Below are 18560 nucleotides of genomic sequence, written 5' to 3' on the forward strand. Positions count from 1 at the left end.
ACGCTTTTTCACAGGCTTATGGGCCATTCACATCCCTTCTTCTGTGACATTATCTGTTCTAATATTTTGGCCATTTACAAAACTGGTTCTCTGCCTTTTCAAAAAAGCTTCCTCCGGGGCGCCTGAGTGGCTCAGTCGGTTGGGTGTCTGACTTGGGCTCAGGTCATGATCTCATGGTTCGTGAGTTTGAGCCCCGTGTCCAGCTCTGGGCTGACAGCTCAGAGCTCGGAGCTTGCTTCGGATTCTGTGTCTCCCTCTGTCTGCCCCTCCGCTGCTTGCACTCTGTCTCTTGCATTGCCTCAAAAATAAATAAACATTAAAAAAAATTTTTTTTTACAAGTTTCCTCTGGTTGTTATGGGGAGGATGGGCTGTAGGGGGCAAAAGTGGAAGCAAGGAGAGCGAGGAGGGGTTGTATCTGCCACAGAGGCAAGCTTGTTACAGGCTAGACACATTGCCTGCTTTCTGGCAAAGTCTGTCTGGGCCTTGCCCAACTCTTGGGCTTCTGCCAGGAGACATTGAGACATTTTACAGATCTCAAGGGAGGGCGAAACAGCCCCACTTCCTGGAGTCTGGCACCCTGTGAGGGTGGCTCGCAGTCAGCTGGGTGCCCCCCATCACAGCCTTCTTTCACTCAATGGTTCGCCCACCCATGAGAGCCCAGCCCGACCAGCCCCGGCCAGCATTCTGCGGTCCGTACCGGTGCGATCATACGAGATGCCAAAATATTGAAATACTTCACTTCTGGTTGGTAAAGAGCCTCTACCCCACCTCCCACAAATATCTGCCACTAAGTCAGTTCCCTTGGGAGAGCTCCGACTTCCCCACATCTCAGCAGTGGAAAGGGGAGGCTCTGGGACTCGGACGCAGCACCAGCCCAAGGGCCGCAGCTGCTTGATTGGATGGTGCGTGAGCGCGCTGTTCAGACTGGATTCCGGGGCCGGCTCAGGCCTGGCTGGAGCCGGGAGGACCGGATTGTGGGGCCGAGTTTGAGGGGTTGAGGGAGGACTTTCAGCAAGAGGAGCCCAGAACTGGAGACTTGAAGTACTGATAAGGATAACTGTAATGATGAGGATAGTGATGAATATTCACTGAGCACATACAGGGTGCCACGCGGGCATTTTTCCGGGAGACGTCACAAAATCCTCTCAATATTTTGGACTGTAGCGGCAGCCTGGCCCCTGCTTTGGTCCCTGCCCCCTGCAGTGTGCTCCCCCTGCCCAGCCAGAGGGAGTCCACAAACGCCTGATTCAAGACCCTCCAGGCTGAGAGCTTCCTGTGGTCGCTGACTGAGACCACGGCTCGCTCAGCTTCAGCCACCTTGAGGCCTAGGGTGCTGCTGCAAGGGCCTCCACAGCTCGCCTCTTCTCTCCGTGCTCACTCCAGACCTGGCGGTGGTAGGGGTGGGGGTGTTGGAGACTTGGCCAGGCCTGGGCGACGGAGGCTGTTAGCAGCCAGTGCTCCCTCGGACTGGGCCCTGACCCTCCTCTGGCTTCCAAATCCCCCCACCACAAAGGGCCACTCGGAGCCTGTCCCATGACCAGCATCCAGGTTCCCCTTTTCTCTCCTAAGCCCAGGCCCAGGGAGCTGCGGGGTGTGACGCCTGGATGGGGGAGGAGGGCTTCCTGCCGCTGGCCCATCCCCCAGTGCCTTAACCTCAGGTTCCTCCTAGCCAGTCCCAGCTCAGGCTCCTGTAGGGGCCTAGAAGTCCCTGTCTCCCCCTGGGTGCCTCCCTCTGTCCTCACTTCCAGCTACTTCCTTATTTGGTGGGGCAGCCCAGCCTGGCCCAGTGGTCACCATGTTGTCCCCCCACTTGCCTCACCCCAAACGCTCAATCCTGTGTCTGTGCTGTGTGTTTTGGTGTCACTGCCTGCCTCTCTCTCTCTCTCTCTCTCTCTCTCTCTCTTTCTCGGCCTCGCCATCTCTTTCTCCTTCCTTATCTTTCTTTCGTCTTGGTTCTTTTTTTCTTCCTCTTCTAAGGGTCAACTATCTGTCCCTGGGTCCTGTATTTCACTATCACCTTTATTTCCTGTGTGACCTTGGGCAAGTGTCTTTACCTTTCTGTAAAATGGGGATAAGAGCATCTACCTCAGAAGGGTGCTGTGGGGGTTAAATGAGTTAACACTTAGGACAGAGTGCCTGCGGCTCATTAGTGCCCATATCCTGATGGCTCTCTTTTAATATCCTGTAAACATCACAAGGCTCTGAGTATCAAATAATTATAGCTGATGCTTATAAAAAACTGACAAGTGTGGGACCCTGTTCTAGAAACATTAATTCATTCCATCCCCATAAACCCCTACAAAATAGGTACTATTTTACTCCTCATTTTACAGATAAAGAAACTGAGGACCAGAGAGGTTGAATGGCTTGTTCAAGGCTGCCCAGCCAGGAAGAGGCCATGCTGACGGCAATCATAGCTACTGACTCTCCCGTTACACCGATGGCTGACCCCCGAGTGGGGGTGGGTTGGCACATTTCCTTTTATGTTCCGGTAGTTAGGGGCTATAGCATGGCCCCTGGAGCGTCTTGGCCTGATTCTTTCTGGCGTTATCTGTCTCTGTCCCTCCTCCTGTCTTGTCCCCTCCTCCCTCCTGCCACCACCCACCTCAGACTTCCTCCTTCACTTGGTTGGACACTACACCATATCCCACCGGCCCTTGAACTCTGGTGTCCAGCAGCGTCACCTGCGTCATGGGGGTCCTTGGACCTTCCAACAGGCTCCTGTTCCTGCCTCTCCTCCTGACTGTGGGTGGTGAGTTGGGGGCTTCTGCAACTGCCTCCCCCGTCCCTGGGCTCAGCTTGGAGCAGAGCAGAGAGCAGGGTAGAAGGAGAATCAAAAGGGAGGTGGAGGGAAGCAGATCCCCAGCTCCCTAAAACGTGTGGGTCTCTCCCGGAGCCTGAGCCCCCAAGATCTGGCCTCTGGCAGAAGCGGGGGTGGGGGGACTCTAACGGTGTTGCAACAGGGCAGGTCAGGGTGAAAGTAATACAGTCCAGGGGCCTTGACGCTGACCCACAGGTCCCACCAGACATCATTCTCCACTCTTATCTCCTAGCTCTCAGGACCCAGCCTCCCCAGCTTCTGTGCCCACCCTGCAGTCACAGCCCCAGACCTCAGTTTACCTTCTTTTTCTCTCCTCAGGTTTTAGCCCTGCGCAGGCACAGAACGGTAGGCCTAGACCCTGCAATTCCCCTCCCTGCCTCCCAAAGACTTCCCCATCTCTGTTCCCCAGTCTTTCCAAACCTGCCCCTGCTGGCACCTCCTCCCAATTCCCAACTCCCACTGACCGCCCCCACAAACCCCCTGTGCCACATTCTCAGAATGCAATTGCTCCGTGGTGAGTCCCGGTGTGCTGGCGGGGATCGTGCTGGGGGACCTGGTACTGACCCTCCTCATCGCCCTGGCTGTGTACTCCCTGGGCCGGCTGTTCCCTCGGGGGCGAGGGGCTGTGGACGGTGAGTGGGGACGGCAGGGGAGAGCCTGGGCCCCTCTGAGGACTTGCCTGGCAGGGAGGGGTAAGCTCCCAAGTCACAACCATCCAAAGGGACATTGATGGAGGGACAAAATTGTCCTGATTCACCACCTTAACTGTCTCTGCACCCTGCACTACTCCCCATCCCCCAGCAGTGACCAGGAAACAGCGCATTACGGAGACAGAGTCGCCATATCAGGTGAGAAAACCAGCTTCTCACATCTCACTCCTACCCTGTGCATGTCTGTCCTAAACACCTCCCCAGTCCCTTTAGGACCTAGACCCTAAAGCCACTTTCTCAGCAACATTTCAAACCCTCAAAGACTAACGGGGCTTTCATGATCTGTCCACAAGGGCTTTCAGTGATCAATCATGACCTTATGTGCAGCTTAAAATGTGTGAGAAAACCCAGGGATGGCTTTACCTTTGCAAGGGCAAATGCAGGCCCTAACCTTCAGGCAGGCACTGAATTGTTCAGGACAGAATGATTTCTGGGAGAAGCTCTTAGAAGGGCAAGAGGATATAATTCAGCTCTAATTCAGTAACTCCGAAGAGAGGAGTTTTAGAATTTTTTGGAAGGGGGGATCCTGTATCGCTTTGAGAAGCTGATGAAAGCTAGAGATTCCTCAGAAAATCCACACAAAAATTTACAAATTGTACATATAATCTAGGGGCGGTACAAGCACCCTTGAAACCCTTCTTAAGAACCACCATGCAGACAGAGGCATCTCTCCTTCTCTTGCCTCTCTGTCAATGTCCTTCTCAACCCTTTTGGGGGTCATGGGCTCCTGTGAGAATCTAATGGAAGCTGAACAGACCCCTTCCCATCGAGGTGTGCACCCAGACCAGTCGTTTGCATATGATTTCAGGGATTCAGTTTGAAGTCTGTCTCTTTGGACCATAAACCTCCCCCTCAATTGTGAGCCTCGTTCTATGAAATCTCTTACTTACCTGCAGCCAGCTTTGCTTTGCTTCCCTTGTGGATTAAAAAGTCTTTTTGTAAGGTGAAAGAATCTTGAGTTTGGCTCCATGAGGTCCAGAAGAATGAAGGAGATTTTCAGTTACCAGGGGCAGTGAAATTCGGGGGGAAAGCGTTATTCTAATTTATTTGTCCTTTGGTAGAATTTGTTGAGCACCTACACAGCAACAGTTTACATACTAGTTGGAGAGATGGACTTGAAGCAAATTAACATAATATCATTGGGGGAAAGTATCATGAGCGAAATAAAGCTGGTGTGGCAGTGACTGGGGTGTGCGTGTGGAGGGGAGAAATTAGATGGGGTATCAAGAAGTGCTTCTCTGAGGAAGTGACATGAGCTGAGACTTGCAGGTGGAAAAGGAACCATCCATGAGAATATCTAGGAAACCTGTGTTCTAGGCAGAGAGAACAGCACACACAAAGGCCCTGAGGCTGGGACATGATGGTGAGGCAGAGCAGAAAGGGAAAGACTGAATGCACTCGATTAAAATCCAGATCTCTTCCATGGCTGCAAGGCTGACGAAGCTGCTAGGAGCTTTACAGGCCACTGGGAGAAGGCTGAATTTTGTTTTAAGTTTATTCAGCGTACCTCTTCCACTGATGGTTCCCACCCTGTCTCTCCCATTAGGAGCTCCAAGGTCAGAGGTCAGATGTCTACAGTGACCTCAACACACAGAGGCCATATTACAAATGAGCCCAAAGCACAGCAGTCGACAACCTGATGCCTGGATCCAGTCATTCCTGATGCCTACCCAGCACCTTATTCCTCCTCCCACCAAGATCCAGATCCAGAGTGCTCTCCCTGAGATGTCAGACTTTTCTTCACCACTGCTCCCAAATAAACATGGCACACAAAAACACTATTGAGTTATTCCAGATCTCTGGGCTGAAGGAGCAGGGGATATGTGAAGTTCCTGGGAGGGAGGGAAGCTCTGGGGACCCTGGGGTTCTTTGAGGAAGACTTAGAACTGGAGGTGTTTTGGAGCACCTGGCTGGCTCATTTGGAAGAGCATGCAACTCTTGATCTCAGGGTTGTAAGTTCGAGCCCCACATCGGCTGTGGAGATGACTTAAATTGTTTTTAAAAAATTTTTTAATATTTATTTTTGAGACACAGAGAGAGACAGAGCGTGAGCAGGGGAGGGGCAGAGAGGGAGACACAGAATCTGAAGTAGGCTCCAGACTCCCAGCTGTCAGCACAGATCCCGACACGGGGCTCGAACCCACGAACCACGAGACCGTGACCTGAGCCAAAGTTGGATGCTTAACCGACTGAGACACCCACACCCAGGCGCCCTTACAGTCTTTTTTTTTTAATGTTTATTTATTTATTTTTGAGAGAGAGAGTGTGGGGGAGGGGCAGACAGAGGGAGACTGAGAATCCCAGGCAGGTGCTGAGCTGTCAGTGCAGACGCGGGGCTCCATCTCACCAACCATGTGATTATGATCTGAGCCAAAGTCAAGAGTCAGACGCTTAACTGATGGAGCCACCCAGGCGCCCCCCCAAACATCTTAAAAAACAAACAAACAAACAAAACTAGAGGTATTTCAGTTGCTTTATTCCAACCCAAGTCGGGAGTGGGTATCCTGTGCCACCACACACAATGCAGGATGAGAGGGTCAGAAGTCAAAGGTGTCGCTTACAAGGGGGTCAGCCCCTGCCAGGCATGTTCATGTAGATTTTGTCATCTTCTGGGGGTGGGGGAGAGAAAGCATGAGGCCTGACCACCTACCAGCCACCCACGTCTCTACCTTCCTGGGGACCCCCTGCCTCAGGGGTTTCCTCAGGAGTTCCCCCATGCACCACCCCCAGGGTTTCCCCAGCATATCCTCCAGGGCTTCCCTGGAGGACACCTCCCCGGGGACCCCCTCCCTAGGGCCATCAGCCCCTCCGGGCCCCATCCTGTCTCTGCCCTCACCTTGGGTGGGCCTGCGGCGGGGGCAAGCACACACAAACACCACCGCAACGATCAGCAGCGACACCACCAAATCGGCGGCCATGAGGCCTACCAGCATCGGCAGGGAGGGGGGCCCACATCCGGAACAGGAACCTGGTGGGTGGCGCCCAGACAGAAGGGGATTGAGGTGGGGGGGGGGGGTTCCAGACCCTCAGGACTGCACTTTGGGCATATGGGACAGAGGAAGTCCCTGGGGGGGGGGGGTGTCTGAGATTCCCTGGGTTTGACTTGGGGAATGAAAGGGGAGGTGGAGGACTGGAGACAGGTGGGGGTGTCCCAGCACAGAGAGACATGGGTGGTGCTTCGGGCCTAGTGGGTACTCCCAAAGAAGGCTGGGGGGTGGCTGAGTCCCTGGGGCTTCAGTTTGGTGATGAGAGCAGTGATACGGGGACCCAGAGAGGGCTGCAGGTCCTCTGGGGGCTCTGATTTGGGGGTGAGAGGTGAGGTGGTGACCTGGGGTGTTCCAGGACCCTCAGGCCACACTTTAGGGACAGAAGCAGTACCTGAAGGGCCATGGCAAAAGGGAAGGAGTGCTGATTTCTCACCTGGGGTTGTCAGAGCCACAGCCACTGTGAAAAGAGAGGGAAGGTGGGTCAGCAGGGAGAGGTGGTTCCCAAAACAGGGTGCAGGGAAAGGTGGTGTCCTGAGAAGCAACCTCCATTCCAGAGGGAGCAGATGAGAAAGAGGCCAGATGGGAAGGGGAGCTCCCAAAGACACACAGAGATAGGACATCAGAAGTAGAAGTAGAGACAGACCCAGCAGGGAGATGGGGCGATTAACAGGCAGAGGCTCCAGACTCCGTTTCTCTCCCCAGAGAACCAGCCTCTGAAGCCAAATGGATCTCGAGGAAGGAAGGGGTACTGGGAGGATCTGCTCTCAGCACCCCTCCCTTCAGATGCCACCTGAGCCACCCTTTTCATAAATACCGTGCCTGCCACCCCCCATAGCCACTGGCTTCACCTGGGAGCAAAAGCAGGAACAGGATGTCACTTGAAGGGGCCATGGTGGGTAGGGGCTAGAAGGGGGCTGGCAAAAGGCTTTGGTCCAGAGAAGTCCTGAGGAACAGTGGGGGAGTAGAGAAGCAAGCAATAGCGGATATCACCCTGCTGGTGACAAGGCCACCTGCTTCCTGTGTGTGTGGGAGGGGTAGAAGTGGTGAGTCCCTGTGACTGCCTTTGGGGGTAGGGTCAGAGACCAGGGAGGCTGCTATGTTTGTCTAGGTGGGAGGTGACAGATGGACCAGGTTGTGGGCACTGGAGAGATGGAAAGATTCTGGAAGTAGAACCAACAAAATTTGTTGACCATGTAGGTATGGGTGTGTGAGAGACAGAGGGATTCAGGATGACCAAAACTTCTGGACTGAGCAACTGAAAAGTTGGGGCATCCTTGGACAGAGATGGCAAATGAGGGGAAGCAGGTTTAGGGGAAAGTGTCAAGGTCTGGGGACACGGAGTTGGAAATGCCTGAGAGATTCCTTGTGGAACTGAATGACCACAGCTGCATCTATGAATTCAGGGGATAAATCTGGTCTGGAAATGTAAATTTTCAGGTTGATGGCTTATGGATGGTATTTAAAGCCACGAGACTGGATGAGGTCACCAAGGAAGTGAGTACAGACAGAGGAGTGCCCCTGGCCCCCAAGAATGGGTGAAGAGGCGGAAACAGCCAGGGAAGCAACAGCATGTGAGGGAGGAGAACCAGGGGAGCAGAAGCCTTGAGAGCCCGAGAGAAATGATTAACATGATCACTGAGATGGGAACCGAGAATGAGCCTCCCCTGGAATGTCAGTTGGCTTGAGGGCTGGGAATTCCTGGCTGCTTAGTTCACAGCTATACCACAGCGCCCAGCAAAGTACCTCTCTTGCAGTAATAAATCATTTTTAATGATGATGAATATATGAGAACTGCCCTCTGAAAAAGAAGGTGATGTGGGGGAAAGGGAGAAATTTGAGCCCACCTATGGTCGCTCTTACCAACAGATCTTCCCTCCCTGGGGACCGGGACCCCAGTCCCCTCTTACCCCAGGACACAGTAATACTGTCCCCTCTCAGCCCAGGGCCCAGAAATCGAAACCTCCATCACCCCCTTGGATAGAGCCTCAGAAGTCTAGGCCCTCAGTGCTCTCCTCCTTCAGGACTCGGCTGTTCTGGGCCCACTTCTCCTTCAGACCTAAGATGGGGCCCCCAGCTGCCTCTTTCCTGGGAGACTCAGGAGTCTGGCTCGCAGTGTCAGCCCCGCCCATTCAGAGACTCGGCTTGCTAGAGCGCGACACGGGGACTCCCAGGCCTGTGGGCGGGGCCCTACCCATGACCGGGCGGTGCTAGAACCCCAGTTTAAAAACTCGCGGGGCACCAACTCTAGATCGGGGACCCGGCGGCGGCTCCGCGGGAAAGAGCGAGGCTGGCGCAGCGCCGAGGCCGCGGCCCTGGGGGCCCGCAATCCGCGCCACGGAATCCCCGAGGTAATGGGGGTGGGGTGGGGAGGTGAGACACGCTCGGCCCCTTGAAGGAGCGAGGGGCTGGGAGTCCGGCTCTTGAGGATGCCAGAGACGGAGCTGGGAGGATCAGGCCTGGGTGCTGAGAGTGAGGGTACTTGGTGTTTGGAGGGGCCAGGAGGCCCGGGCATCTGGGTGGTGATGGAGGAGCGGCTGGGGTTCTGGACTCCTGGGTCCTGGGCGGTAGGGGATTGGAGATTCGGAATCCCGGGTCCCGGAGGTGAAGGGGCTGGAGGCCCGACCCCTGGGTCCTGTGGGAGGACGGGGCTGGGAAGGAGTGTAGAAAGGGGCTAGGTTGAGTCCTGGGGGAGGGGGCGTGGTTGTTTAAAAATCAGCCACGGGTCCGCGGGGGTAAGATCCGGCGCCTGGCCGCAGGGGTCCACGCAGGCCTTGACCCTACCCCCCACCCCGGGAATTCCCGAGTCTCCACCAGCCCTGGGTCCCTGGGCTGCTCGGGAATTCCCCACGTGCGGGGATTCCACGCGCTCCACGCTTGGCCAAGCGCCCCGCCTCTCAGCGGGACACCTGCTGCGCGCGGCCAGGCGTGGAAGGGGTGGTTGGAAGATTCCCTTGCGTGAGAGCCGTGACGTCAGCGCGTCGCGGCTGGGCTGTTTCCGAGTCCGCCCTCCCCCGCTTAACCCTTCCTCCTCCGGAATCCGGGCTCTGAAGGGTGAGCGTTGAACGCCCGCACTTCCGGGGTGGTGTGGACCAGGCTTCTGCAAACTGGGACTCCCAGGTGCTAGAGAGGAAGAGGCTGAGGGCCCGGACTCCTGGGTCTTGGGGAAACGGGTGCTAGGCTCTCGGACTCCCGCAAAATGGGGCCTGGACTGTTAGGTCTCAAGGGGGAATGGGGTCTGGACTTCTGGAACCCAGATGAGCTAGGGGCTATTGATTCGTGGTTCCTTGGGGAGAGGGGCTGCGGACTCGGACGCCTGGTTTCCAGAGGAAAGTGTGTCAGCTTCTAGGGCAGAGATGTTGAGAACCTAGTTGTGCAGGCGTCTCAGGGAGTGATTCCCTGCGACCCCCGAGGCCTCGGGAATGAGAGGTCTGGGGGCTGGGATTTTTCACGGAAGTTGGGGGGAGGTGCTGCAGAGGAGCGCCCTCCTCCCCCTTCCTCAGTTTCCACGACGCTGGTGGAAAGTTGGGTCAGAGGGGAAAGTGCGAAGCAAAGGGAAGGAAACGGCGGCGGCGGAGGCGGATGCTGCACCTGAAAGCTAAGATTGGCTTTGGAGTTCGCAGGCGGAGTCAATGTGCCAGTTTTTCCGTGCAGGAGGGCGAGGCAGGGAGCCCAAAACCACTCCCCCGCGTGGTTGGGTGACTTAAAGACCCCTAATTATTTCCCTCCATCTCTTCCCCCCCCCTTTCCCCCCCTTCCCTCCCCCCTTGCCCCCCCCCCCCCCCAAGTGAGCCGGGGTGAACGCAGCCACTGCCCGTCACAAACAGTGAAGAAGCTCCTGGAGGAACAGAGGCGCCGTCAGCAGCAGCCTGATGCTGGTGGGGTACCGGTAAGGCCCATGGAGCCTTGTGAACTACAACTCTCATGAGGCTCTGCCCCATTGGGCAAGGACTTGATGGCCTGCTGGGCCCTCAGAACAGATGAGAGGCTAGTCCTGACTTAGATACGCTGTGGGTGGGGGAATGGATGCTGGGGGATCGGTCATAGAAATTCTCCCTTGTTCCTTTTTGTCTCTGCCTCTACAGGGACAGTTTCCACCTCCTCTGGCCCAGTCCCTGACCCCATCTGTGAATGAGAGTGAGGCAGGTAAGTCTGGAAAATCATCTGCTTCCCTCAGCTCACAGCCCCAGCTTTCTTCAGGGACTCAAACGTTCCAAATCTTAGGACTTTTGGGAGCGTAGGAGTCAGACCTTCTCTTGCTGGGACCCAGTGGCAGTTGGATCTCCCAGATTCTTTGGAGCCCTGTAATCTATGTACGTAGCCGTTCCGTGTTGCAGGGGCCCAGGCTCCCAGCCTTCCGTTGCTCCGGGAGTCTAGGCCCTCAGCCCCACAGTGTCCCAGGAGTCCAGGTTTCAGAAGTCCAAGCTTCCAACCCCTCGGCGTCCTGGATTCGGGGTCCCAGCCCTTTGGTGTCCCACACGGACGAGGACTGGCTCCCAGCACCTTGGGAGGTTCCGGGCTCTCACACAGGTCCTCCGGCCTTGATGACTTCCCTGACTCTGGTAACCAGGCCTGCCCCTGCTCCTCCTCTCACACACAGGCCATTCTCGCTTGCCAGTACACCAGGAGACTGTGGGTTCTGGACTTGGCAGCCTGGCCCCCACCACGGGCTTTCCAGACTGGGACCCCAACACGCATGCTGCCTACACAGACAGCCCCTACTCTTACCCTGCTTCTGCTGCTGAAGGTTTCCTGACTCCCGACTTCTACCCACCCTCCGACCCAGGGCGCCAGTGTCCATTTTCTGTGGGGATGGAGGTGAGATACAGAGTGGGAACAGGATACTGAAGGGCCCCTAAAATCCCCAGTTGCCCTCAGGCTGGATTAAGGTCCTGTTCTTCAGATGGGCAACACTGAGGCCCAGAGGTCCAAGGTCATTTGGTACAGATGGGACACCCAGCCACTGTACCTGGCACTCTGTATGTGTATGTATATATGTTAGGAAGAGAGAATGCTCAGCTGATTGGCTCTTCCCACCACATGCACCCTTCAGGACCCCCTGGATACCCGGCTTTGTGCAGAACCTTCCCTGCCACAGGCAGGATCCTGGAGAGGTTCTGGACTCCCCTCAGGACCCCCACAGATGCCTCCCGTGACCACCGGACCGTCTCTGGACACAGCCCGTGCTCACATGCTGGCTTTGGGGCCACAACGGCTGCTGGCCCAGGATGAGGAGGGAGACACGTGAGTATGGGGGATCGCGGTCTGCATGCTCCTGGCTCAGCTGGGGTGCTGTGCTCACTGGTGTCCCCCTACCTGTCCTCAGGCTCCTGCACCTGTTTGCGGCTCGTGGCTTGCGCTGGGCAGCATATGCTGCAGCTGAGATGCTCCAAATGTACAGACATCTGGACATTCGTGAGCATAAGGGCAAGGTGAGGGCCAGGGGCCTGGACTCCTGGATTGAAGGCAGAAGGTCTGGGGCCTGGATTTCAGACGGGGGCCCCAGACTGACCTTCTTATGTCTTGCAGACCCCTCTCCTGGTGGCTGCCGCCGCCAACCAGCCCCTGATTGTGGAGGATCTACTGAACCTGGGGGCAGAGCCCAATGCCACCGATCATCAGGGACGTTCTGTCTTGCATGTGGCCGCTACCTATGGGCTCCCAGGAGTCCTCTCGGTATGGCCCGCTGACCAGGGGGGTGGATGGGATGGGCTGGTTGCTCAAATCATGGCTTCCGGGGCTAGGAGGCCCAGGGAGACTCTAATCCAGCACTCTGCCTTCTCCTACTCAGGCTGTGATTAACTCCGGGGTTCAGGTTGACCTAGAAGCCAGAGACTTTGAGGGTAAGTTGGGTGGTGAGCAGGGCAGGTGTGGCAGGTGGGGTGGGTACTTCAGACACAGAGCCCTCACTGTCTCCATTCTGCAGGCCTCACCCCTCTCCACACGGCCATCCTGGCCCTCAATGTTGCTATGCACCCACCTGACCTATGTTCCCGGGTGCTGAGTACCCAGGCCCGAGACAGGCTGGCTTGTGTCCAAATGTTGCTGCACATGGGTGCTGATCACACCAGCCAGGTGAGCTGGGCAGTGGGCCGCCCCTAGGAGGGTGGGTCACCTGGATGGTATGGGGCGGGTCACCTGGATGTCCAGGGGCTTCAAACAAATGCTGGCTTCGTCTCTTCCCAGCTATGTGAACTTGAGCCTATGACTTCATTTTTCTGTGCCCCTAAGAGTAACATTACTGATCTTAGCTTATATTTATCCAGCACCTACTATTCATCTAGTGCTGCGTTTCATGGATTAGCTAATTGAGTCCACAAACATCCTTTGACGTGTGTGCTATTATCACTTTTTCTGTTTCACTGGTAAGAAAAACTGAGGCACAGTGTCAAAAATCTTACAGCTTGTGAGTATCAGAGAAGGGATTAGAACCCAGGTGGTCTGACGCCAGAATCCACCTCTTCATAAATATATTATTCTCCTTCCTCTGATCGTAGCTTCTTCGCAGGCTGGCTGAGAGAATTAAACATCGACTTATTTAGTTTTGTTTTTTAGTTAAGGAATTTTGAACACAGATAAACTACAGAAAATGGTATAGTGAACTCCCCGTACCCAACATCAATAATCAGCAACTAGTAGCCAGTCCTGCCCCATCCATCCCCTCACTTTCCTGTATTATTTTATTTAGAAAAATTTTTTTGGTGTTTGTTTATTTTGGGAGAGAGAGAGTGAGTAAGAGAGGGGCAGAGAGAGAGAGAGGGAGAGGGAGAATCCCAAATGGGCTCTGCCATGTCAGCACAGGGCCCGATGTGGGGCTGGATCCCACGAACTGTGAGATCCTGACCTGAGCTGAAATCAAGAGTCGGATGCCTAACCGACTGAGCCACCCATGCATCCCTATGTTATTTTAGAGCAAGCCCGAGCATATTTTTATCCATAAATATTTGTGTCTTTAAAGTTAGGGACTCTTTTAACCTCAGTACGATTATTCCACCTTAAAAAAAATTAATCTCAAAATACCAAATATCCTGGCTGTGTTCAAATTTCTGATTGACCCTAAGGGATATTTATTTTTTTTCGTTACAAAAACTAGGATCCAGATAAAGCCCACATATTGCCATAATAAGACTTTTAAGGTCCCTCCTAATTTAGAGCTTCTCCCTCCGTCTCCTTGTCTTCTCTTCATAATATATTTGGTGAGCCAACTAGGTTATTTTGCCTTGTAGAGACAAACATATATATTTTTTTAATTTTTAAGGCTTATTTATTTTGAGAGAGAGTGTGTGTGCACGCACGTGCATGCATGTGCAGGGAAGGGGCAGAGAGAGAGAGAATGAATCCCAAACAGGCTCCTTGCTGTCAGTGTAGAGCCTGACTCTGGACTTGATCGCATGAACTGTGAGATCATGACCTGAGGAGAGAGAGGCACCGGATGCTTTACCAACTGAGCCACCCAGGCATTCCTAAACACATAATATTTTTTAATGTCCGTTATCATTACAAACTCTTTAAGGGTACATAATAAGGTTTCACCCTGGAAAATGCATTTATTTGCTCCAAAATATGAAGAGAACAACTCAGTATAGAAGTGGATATAGGCTTGCTTAGGCCTCTGATTGATGCTGCTCAGGTCCCATCCTTATAGGTAAAGACTGTCCATGTGGGATGCAGGTACATTTTACTGTGCCTCTTAGAATGTGGGGTAGCCAGGCAGCTGCTAGCCCAGAGTCACTTGGGCTGGAAAATTGTCATAATAAATGTATAGTTCTGGGATGCGTTCGATGTGAAAGGCACCCCCTTAAACGTGGTACTCTTGTATGGTGCACAACACCTATAAGTGTATAAGGCACCCCTGGGTGCTTGTAAAGGGGAGACAAGGTGTCTAAAGGCTCTTGGTTCCATGGGAGGGACCCTGGGTGTGAGGGCTGGCCTGACCTCTGCTGTTCCCTTCTCTGTAGGAAATCAAGAGCAATAAGACGGTTCTGCATCTGGCCGTGCAGGCTGCCAATCCCACCCTGGTTCAGCTGCTGCTGGAGCTGCCACGGGGAGACTTGCGGGCCTTTGTCAACATGAAGGTAGGGGCCTAGGCTGGCATGTGCAGGTTGTGTGAGATATGACAGAGAGGGGCAGTGGGATGTTGGGAGTCCTGTGGGCTATGGCTGTGGAGGGGACAACGTATGGAACATGGGTGGGGACTGTATAGGATGTGGATGTAATTGGGGGAATGCATAGGACAGAGAGGGGTGTGTGGAATGTGATTGTAGAGGGGATTCTGGGATGTCACTGGGGGCATGTGGGACATGGATGTGAAGGCGGGAGTGTGGGACTCGGGTGTGGCAGAATGTAGAATATGAAGGGTACCTGTTGAGGGTCCAGGCCAGCTGAGTCTGAATCCTTATCAGTCCTCCCCTCACTGTCTCCAGGCCCATGGGAACACAGCCCTCCACATGGCGGCTGCCCTGCCCCCTGGGCCACCCCAGGAGGCCATCGTGCGGCGCCTGCTGGCAGCTGGGGCAGATCCAACACTGCGAAACTTGGAGAATGAGCAGCCTGTCCACCTGCTGCGGCCCGGGCCGGGCCCCGAAGGGGTGAGCACTGAGCCCACCCTGACTGTAGAGTGGCCTCTGACTTAACAGGGTGAACGCCTGACACTACTCATTCATGACTTGAGAGGGTGATTTTAATCTCAGAAGGTGGCTTTGAGCCCTATCCAACCCTGACTTGAAAATATGATCTCTGACCCCAGTGTTGGATTTCATACCTGGTATTGGTGATTCCTCCTAACCTCTCCTTCAACCTTGACCTCAGAGTATGGCCTCTACTTCTACCCCTGAATCATGACTTCGGGGTGTGACCTTTGATTCCCAAGTTTGACCTCCAACGCCCTGCCCCAGCCCTGACGTCAGAGTGGGACTTCTGACCCCTAAATGTGACGTCTGATCCCTTGCCTCTACTCTTTGACTCCCAGTCCTCAATGGTAACCCCAAGGTGGGAACACACCCCAGCTTTCCTTCCATCCCCAGTTCTGGCTCCTGAACCTTTTCTCAGTGTTGGAACCTTCGTCCCTAACCCTAAGTCTTGACTCTGAACCTCTGACCTGCAAACCCAGTTGATCTTACTCTGCTTCTCCACTTTAACCCCCAACTTCACAGTGTTTGTGTCCCCCACCTCTCCTTCCAACCTCCCTAACTTCTCTTCCTCTGCCTTGTCTTGTCTGCAGCTCCGGCAGCTGTTGAAAAGGAGCCGTGTGGCACCCCCAGGCCTGTCCTCTTAGGACTCAAACCCAGAACCTGGACTGATTTTCCAGTCCCCACCGTCCTGTGGGACAGCCAGCGTATGCTAATGTTGCAAATCCGTGATAATGTATGTGGAATGTCCTGCCATTGGGGTCTTACATTAAAACCCCAAAATGGCTGCGGGGGTGTAAACAATCCCCAATATTTGGGGTGGTGTAATACCCCTCTCCCACCTACAAGGAGCCTTCTTGATGATTTCTGTGAAATCGAGGCCCCTTGTTTGTTTCTGTGAAACACCTGGACCCCTAGCCCTTTCCCCATTGGGATCTTTTGGGGCCCCCGCCCCTACTCAACTGTTCACACCTAGAACCCCAGATGTGATTTCCCGACACAGTACTTGGAGTACCCCCAAAATAGCTCCCAGTGCCACCCAGTAGAGCTCCTAAGATGACCCCCCAAACCTCCCCAGGACCCACACCATTCAGGTCCTTACCTCTGAGACATGGGAAGGACTCTTCTAGATGTGAGTTCCCTAGGTCATATGCTTTCTAATTCAGAACTCCACTGGCTGGACCCCCCTGTCCCCGATCTCCCCATTTCCATTGAATCCCTCCCCGATGTGGAACTCCTTATTAAACTCAATTTGGACTCAACTGTCTTTGTCTTAATCTCTGGAGGCATTGGTGCAGGGGAGTGGCTGTGGTGCTCGGCTGGGTAGGCATGTTTGGATGAAGGTGCCTGGGGGGTGTGTAGCAGACACTGTGGGTGCTGCTGTCACCCTCACGGTATCAACATCTGGTGGTCTGACCTGCTCTGTCCTGGCTGTGAGCACGGCAACCTTAAATGCCAGTGAGTTTATACTGCTTCCCATCTAACAGCCCTCCTTTCAGAAGGAGATGGCACAGAACTACTCCAGGTCCTGGGGCGCCTGGGTGGCTCAGTCTGTTGAGTGTGCGACTCTTGATTTCGGTTCAGGTCATGATGCCAGGGTTGTGGGATTGAGCCCCATGTCGGGCTCCGCCCTGAGTGTGGAGCCTGCTTAAGATTCTCTCTCTCTGTCCCTCTCCCCCATTTGCTCTTTCTCTTTAAAATACACACACACATACATACTCCAGATCCCTCACCTCTCTGTGAGGATAATGTGGAAATATGTGTTCTGTACAGGCTCTCAGTTTCCCAACAGAGTCAAGCTCCAAGCCCCGCACTGGTTCTGGCTTGATAACATACTCTTTCTCGACTGCTTTCCCTTTTCTGTGTCATATCCCACCTCCCCTACCAATAAGTTGTCCTCAAATCCTGCTTCTGGAGAAACCCAAACTAAGAGAGAAGACCTCCATAATGCCCCTTCTCGTAATTGCCCCAACGGCCTCTGCTCCGGACTTCATCTGAGTCTCATCCCTCAAAGAGCCCCTCCCCCTCTGAAAGCCCTCTGACCCATCATAGCCCCCCACTGCTCAGAGCCTCTCAAGGACAACAAACCAAGCACACTTAAGGGCATGTACTTCTGTCTCTACCCCGAAACTTGAGGCTTAGAACAACCATCACTATTTGCTCATGATGCTGCAATCTGGGCTGGGCTCTACTGGACAGTCCTATCCTGCTTTGGTCACTCATGTGGCCACAGTCAGCTAGAGGCCTGATTAGGCTGGCCAACTTCACTCACGTGTCTGATAGCTCAGTTGAGATGGCCGGAACCACTGGGAGTGGGCCGAGCATCTCTTTGTCCACGTGGTCTCCCCAGGAAGGTGGGCGGATCTCTTCACACGGCGGTTCCAAGAGAACAAGCCCTTGCTTGCATCGTGCTTGCTGACATCAACTTGGTCAAAGTCATTCACGTGGCCAAGCCCAGAGTCTGGGGAGGGGGCACCACACGAGGGCTTGAACACTGGGAGGTGGAGTTTCAGAGGCCACATCACCTCCCTGTACCAGCATGCGTTGCTTTCCTGTGTATGCACGTAGTGGCAGCTGACCCACGAAGAATTCATGGGAATGTTATGTCATAGATTCGAACAATTTAACTGGAGTTAATCTTACAGTCATAGCGTGGCTTATTTTAACTTATGTATTTTGGGGTGCCTGGGTGGCTCGGGTAAACGTCTGACTCTTGCTTTCAGCTCAGGTCGTAATCTCATAGTTTGTGAGTTCGAACCCCACATTGGGCTCCATGCTGACAGTGTGGAGTCTGCTTGGGATTCTCTCTCCCTCTCTCTCTGCCCCTCCCCTGCTCTCTCTCCCTCTCTGTCTCTCTCTTAAAAATTAAAAAAAAAAAAACTTTAAAAAAAATTTCTGTTTTTTTCCCTTGTGGTACCTAAAGACAATTCTTACCATTGATGGCATCTTAGATTCTATTGACATATAAGATGCATATCCCAGGGCACTGGAGTGGCTCAGTTAAGGTCTGACTTCAGGTCATATCAAGGTTCGTGAGTTTGAGACCCACCTTACCTCTCTGCTCTCAGTGCAGAGCCCGCTTCAAATCTTCTGTTCCCCTCCCTCTCTGCCCCTTCTCAACTCGTTCTTTCTCTCAAAAATATTTTTTAAAAATCTAAAAAGATGTATATCCCAACATGTATCAACACACACATGCACGTGCGCACACACACACACACACACATTAACATGATAAAATTATGTCTCTAAGAAACTATTATTAAAAGAAAAATTAACAAATTGTTTTCAATGAGAAAAGAGGGCAGCGTCAAACAAACAATAGCAAAGTTATTCTTCCTGCTGGAATTTCAATAAGTGTTTTAAAATTACCCTAAGTATTGCCATTAATATGTAAACATTAAGGAATCATACACTGAG

At 53.7% G+C, this 18560-nt stretch overlaps 3 protein-coding genes across 8 annotated transcripts; 2 read left to right on the forward strand and 1 right to left on the reverse strand.

The window, feature by feature from the left end:
• Positions 1 to 2607: 2607 nt before the first annotated feature.
• LOC122208258 (transmembrane immune signaling adaptor TYROBP) lies at positions 2608 to 5310 on the forward strand. Of its 2 annotated transcripts, none has more exons than XM_042919164.1 (5): positions 2608 to 2753; positions 3141 to 3167; positions 3320 to 3454; positions 3624 to 3670; positions 5079 to 5310. In XM_042919164.1, exons 1-5 carry the CDS (start codon positions 2693 to 2695, stop codon positions 5142 to 5144), a joined length of 336 nt encoding a protein of 111 aa, XP_042775098.1. In that variant the 5' UTR covers positions 2608 to 2692; the 3' UTR covers positions 5145 to 5310. The 2 variants fall into 2 exon arrangements, with proteins under 2 accessions (XP_042775098.1, XP_042775099.1); XM_042919165.1 differs by having other exon boundaries at positions 3627 to 3670.
• A 677-nt stretch (positions 5311 to 5987) lies between these two features.
• On the reverse strand, positions 5988 to 7556 carry HCST (hematopoietic cell signal transducer). 3 transcript variants are annotated; one of them, XM_042919168.1, is made up of 4 exons: positions 7368 to 7556; positions 6911 to 6976; positions 6369 to 6500; positions 5988 to 6138 (listed from the first exon to the last, which is right to left on the reverse strand). In XM_042919168.1, the coding sequence occupies exons 1-4, from the start codon at positions 7408 to 7410 to the stop codon at positions 6101 to 6103; spliced, it is 279 nt and encodes a 92-aa protein (XP_042775102.1). In that variant the 5' UTR covers positions 7411 to 7556; the 3' UTR covers positions 5988 to 6100. The 3 variants fall into 3 exon arrangements, with proteins under 3 accessions (XP_042775102.1, XP_042775101.1, XP_042775103.1); XM_042919167.1 differs by having other exon boundaries at positions 5988 to 6141; positions 7368 to 7544; XM_042919169.1 differs by having other exon boundaries at positions 5988 to 6141; positions 6953 to 6976; positions 7368 to 7538.
• Positions 7557 to 10313: 2757 nt separating this feature from the next.
• NFKBID (NFKB inhibitor delta) lies at positions 10314 to 16406 on the forward strand. Of its 3 annotated transcripts, none has more exons than XM_042919096.1 (10): positions 10314 to 10405; positions 10602 to 10662; positions 11570 to 11760; positions 11843 to 11948; positions 12046 to 12192; positions 12308 to 12359; positions 12443 to 12591; positions 14475 to 14591; positions 14940 to 15104; positions 15737 to 16406. In XM_042919096.1, the coding sequence occupies exons 2-10, from the start codon at positions 10648 to 10650 to the stop codon at positions 15788 to 15790; spliced, it is 996 nt and encodes a 331-aa protein (XP_042775030.1). In that variant the 5' UTR covers positions 10314 to 10405; positions 10602 to 10647; the 3' UTR covers positions 15791 to 16406. The 3 variants fall into 3 exon arrangements, with proteins under 3 accessions (XP_042775030.1, XP_042775029.1, XP_042775031.1); XM_042919095.1 differs by lacking the exon at positions 10314 to 10405 and adding an exon at positions 11117 to 11334 and having other exon boundaries at positions 10412 to 10662; XM_042919097.1 differs by lacking the exon at positions 10314 to 10405 and adding an exon at positions 10412 to 10503.
• Positions 16407 to 18560: the final 2154 nt, after the last annotated feature.

Source organism: Panthera leo, chromosome E2 (genome assembly GCF_018350215.1).
Source record: "Panthera leo isolate Ple1 chromosome E2, P.leo_Ple1_pat1.1, whole genome shotgun sequence".
Taxonomy (NCBI): Eukaryota; Metazoa; Chordata; class Mammalia; order Carnivora; family Felidae; genus Panthera; species Panthera leo.

What these genes read in the sequence shown, in the direction of transcription:
- LOC122208258 (XM_042919164.1), top strand. Translation starts at nt 2,693, where the DNA reads ATGGGGGTCCTTGGACCTTCCAACAGGCTCCTGTTCCTGCCTCTCCTC. An exon ending in GGGGCGAGGGGCTGTGGACG is followed by an intron (nt 3,455 to 3,623) that starts GTGAGTGGGGAC and finishes CCCATCCCCCAG; the next exon opens with CAGTGACCAGGAAACAGCGC. An exon ending in AGACAGAGTCGCCATATCAG is followed by an intron (nt 3,671 to 5,078) that starts GTGAGAAAACCA and finishes CTCTCCCATTAG; the next exon opens with GAGCTCCAAGGTCAGAGGTC.
- HCST (XM_042919167.1), bottom strand. Translation starts at nt 7,410, where the DNA reads ATGGCCCCTTCAAGTGACATCCTGTTCCTGCTTTTGCTCCCAG. An exon ending in GTTCCTGCTTTTGCTCCCAG is followed by an intron (nt 6,977 to 7,367) that starts GTGAAGCCAGTG and finishes CTCTTTTCACAG; the next exon opens with TGGCTGTGGCTCTGACAACC. An exon ending in CTTTTGCCATGGCCCTTCAG is followed by an intron (nt 6,501 to 6,910) that starts GTACTGCTTCTG and finishes GCCACCCACCAG; the next exon opens with GTTCCTGTTCCGGATGTGGG.
- NFKBID (XM_042919095.1), top strand. Translation starts at nt 10,539, where the DNA reads ATGGATGCTGGGGGATCGGTCATAGAAATTCTCCCTTGTTCCTTTTTG. An exon ending in TGTGAATGAGAGTGAGGCAG is followed by an intron (nt 10,663 to 11,116) that starts GTAAGTCTGGAA and finishes TCTCACACACAG; the next exon opens with GCCATTCTCGCTTGCCAGTA. An exon ending in GGCTCCCAGGAGTCCTCTCG is followed by an intron (nt 12,193 to 12,307) that starts GTATGGCCCGCT and finishes TCTCCTACTCAG; the next exon opens with GCTGTGATTAACTCCGGGGT.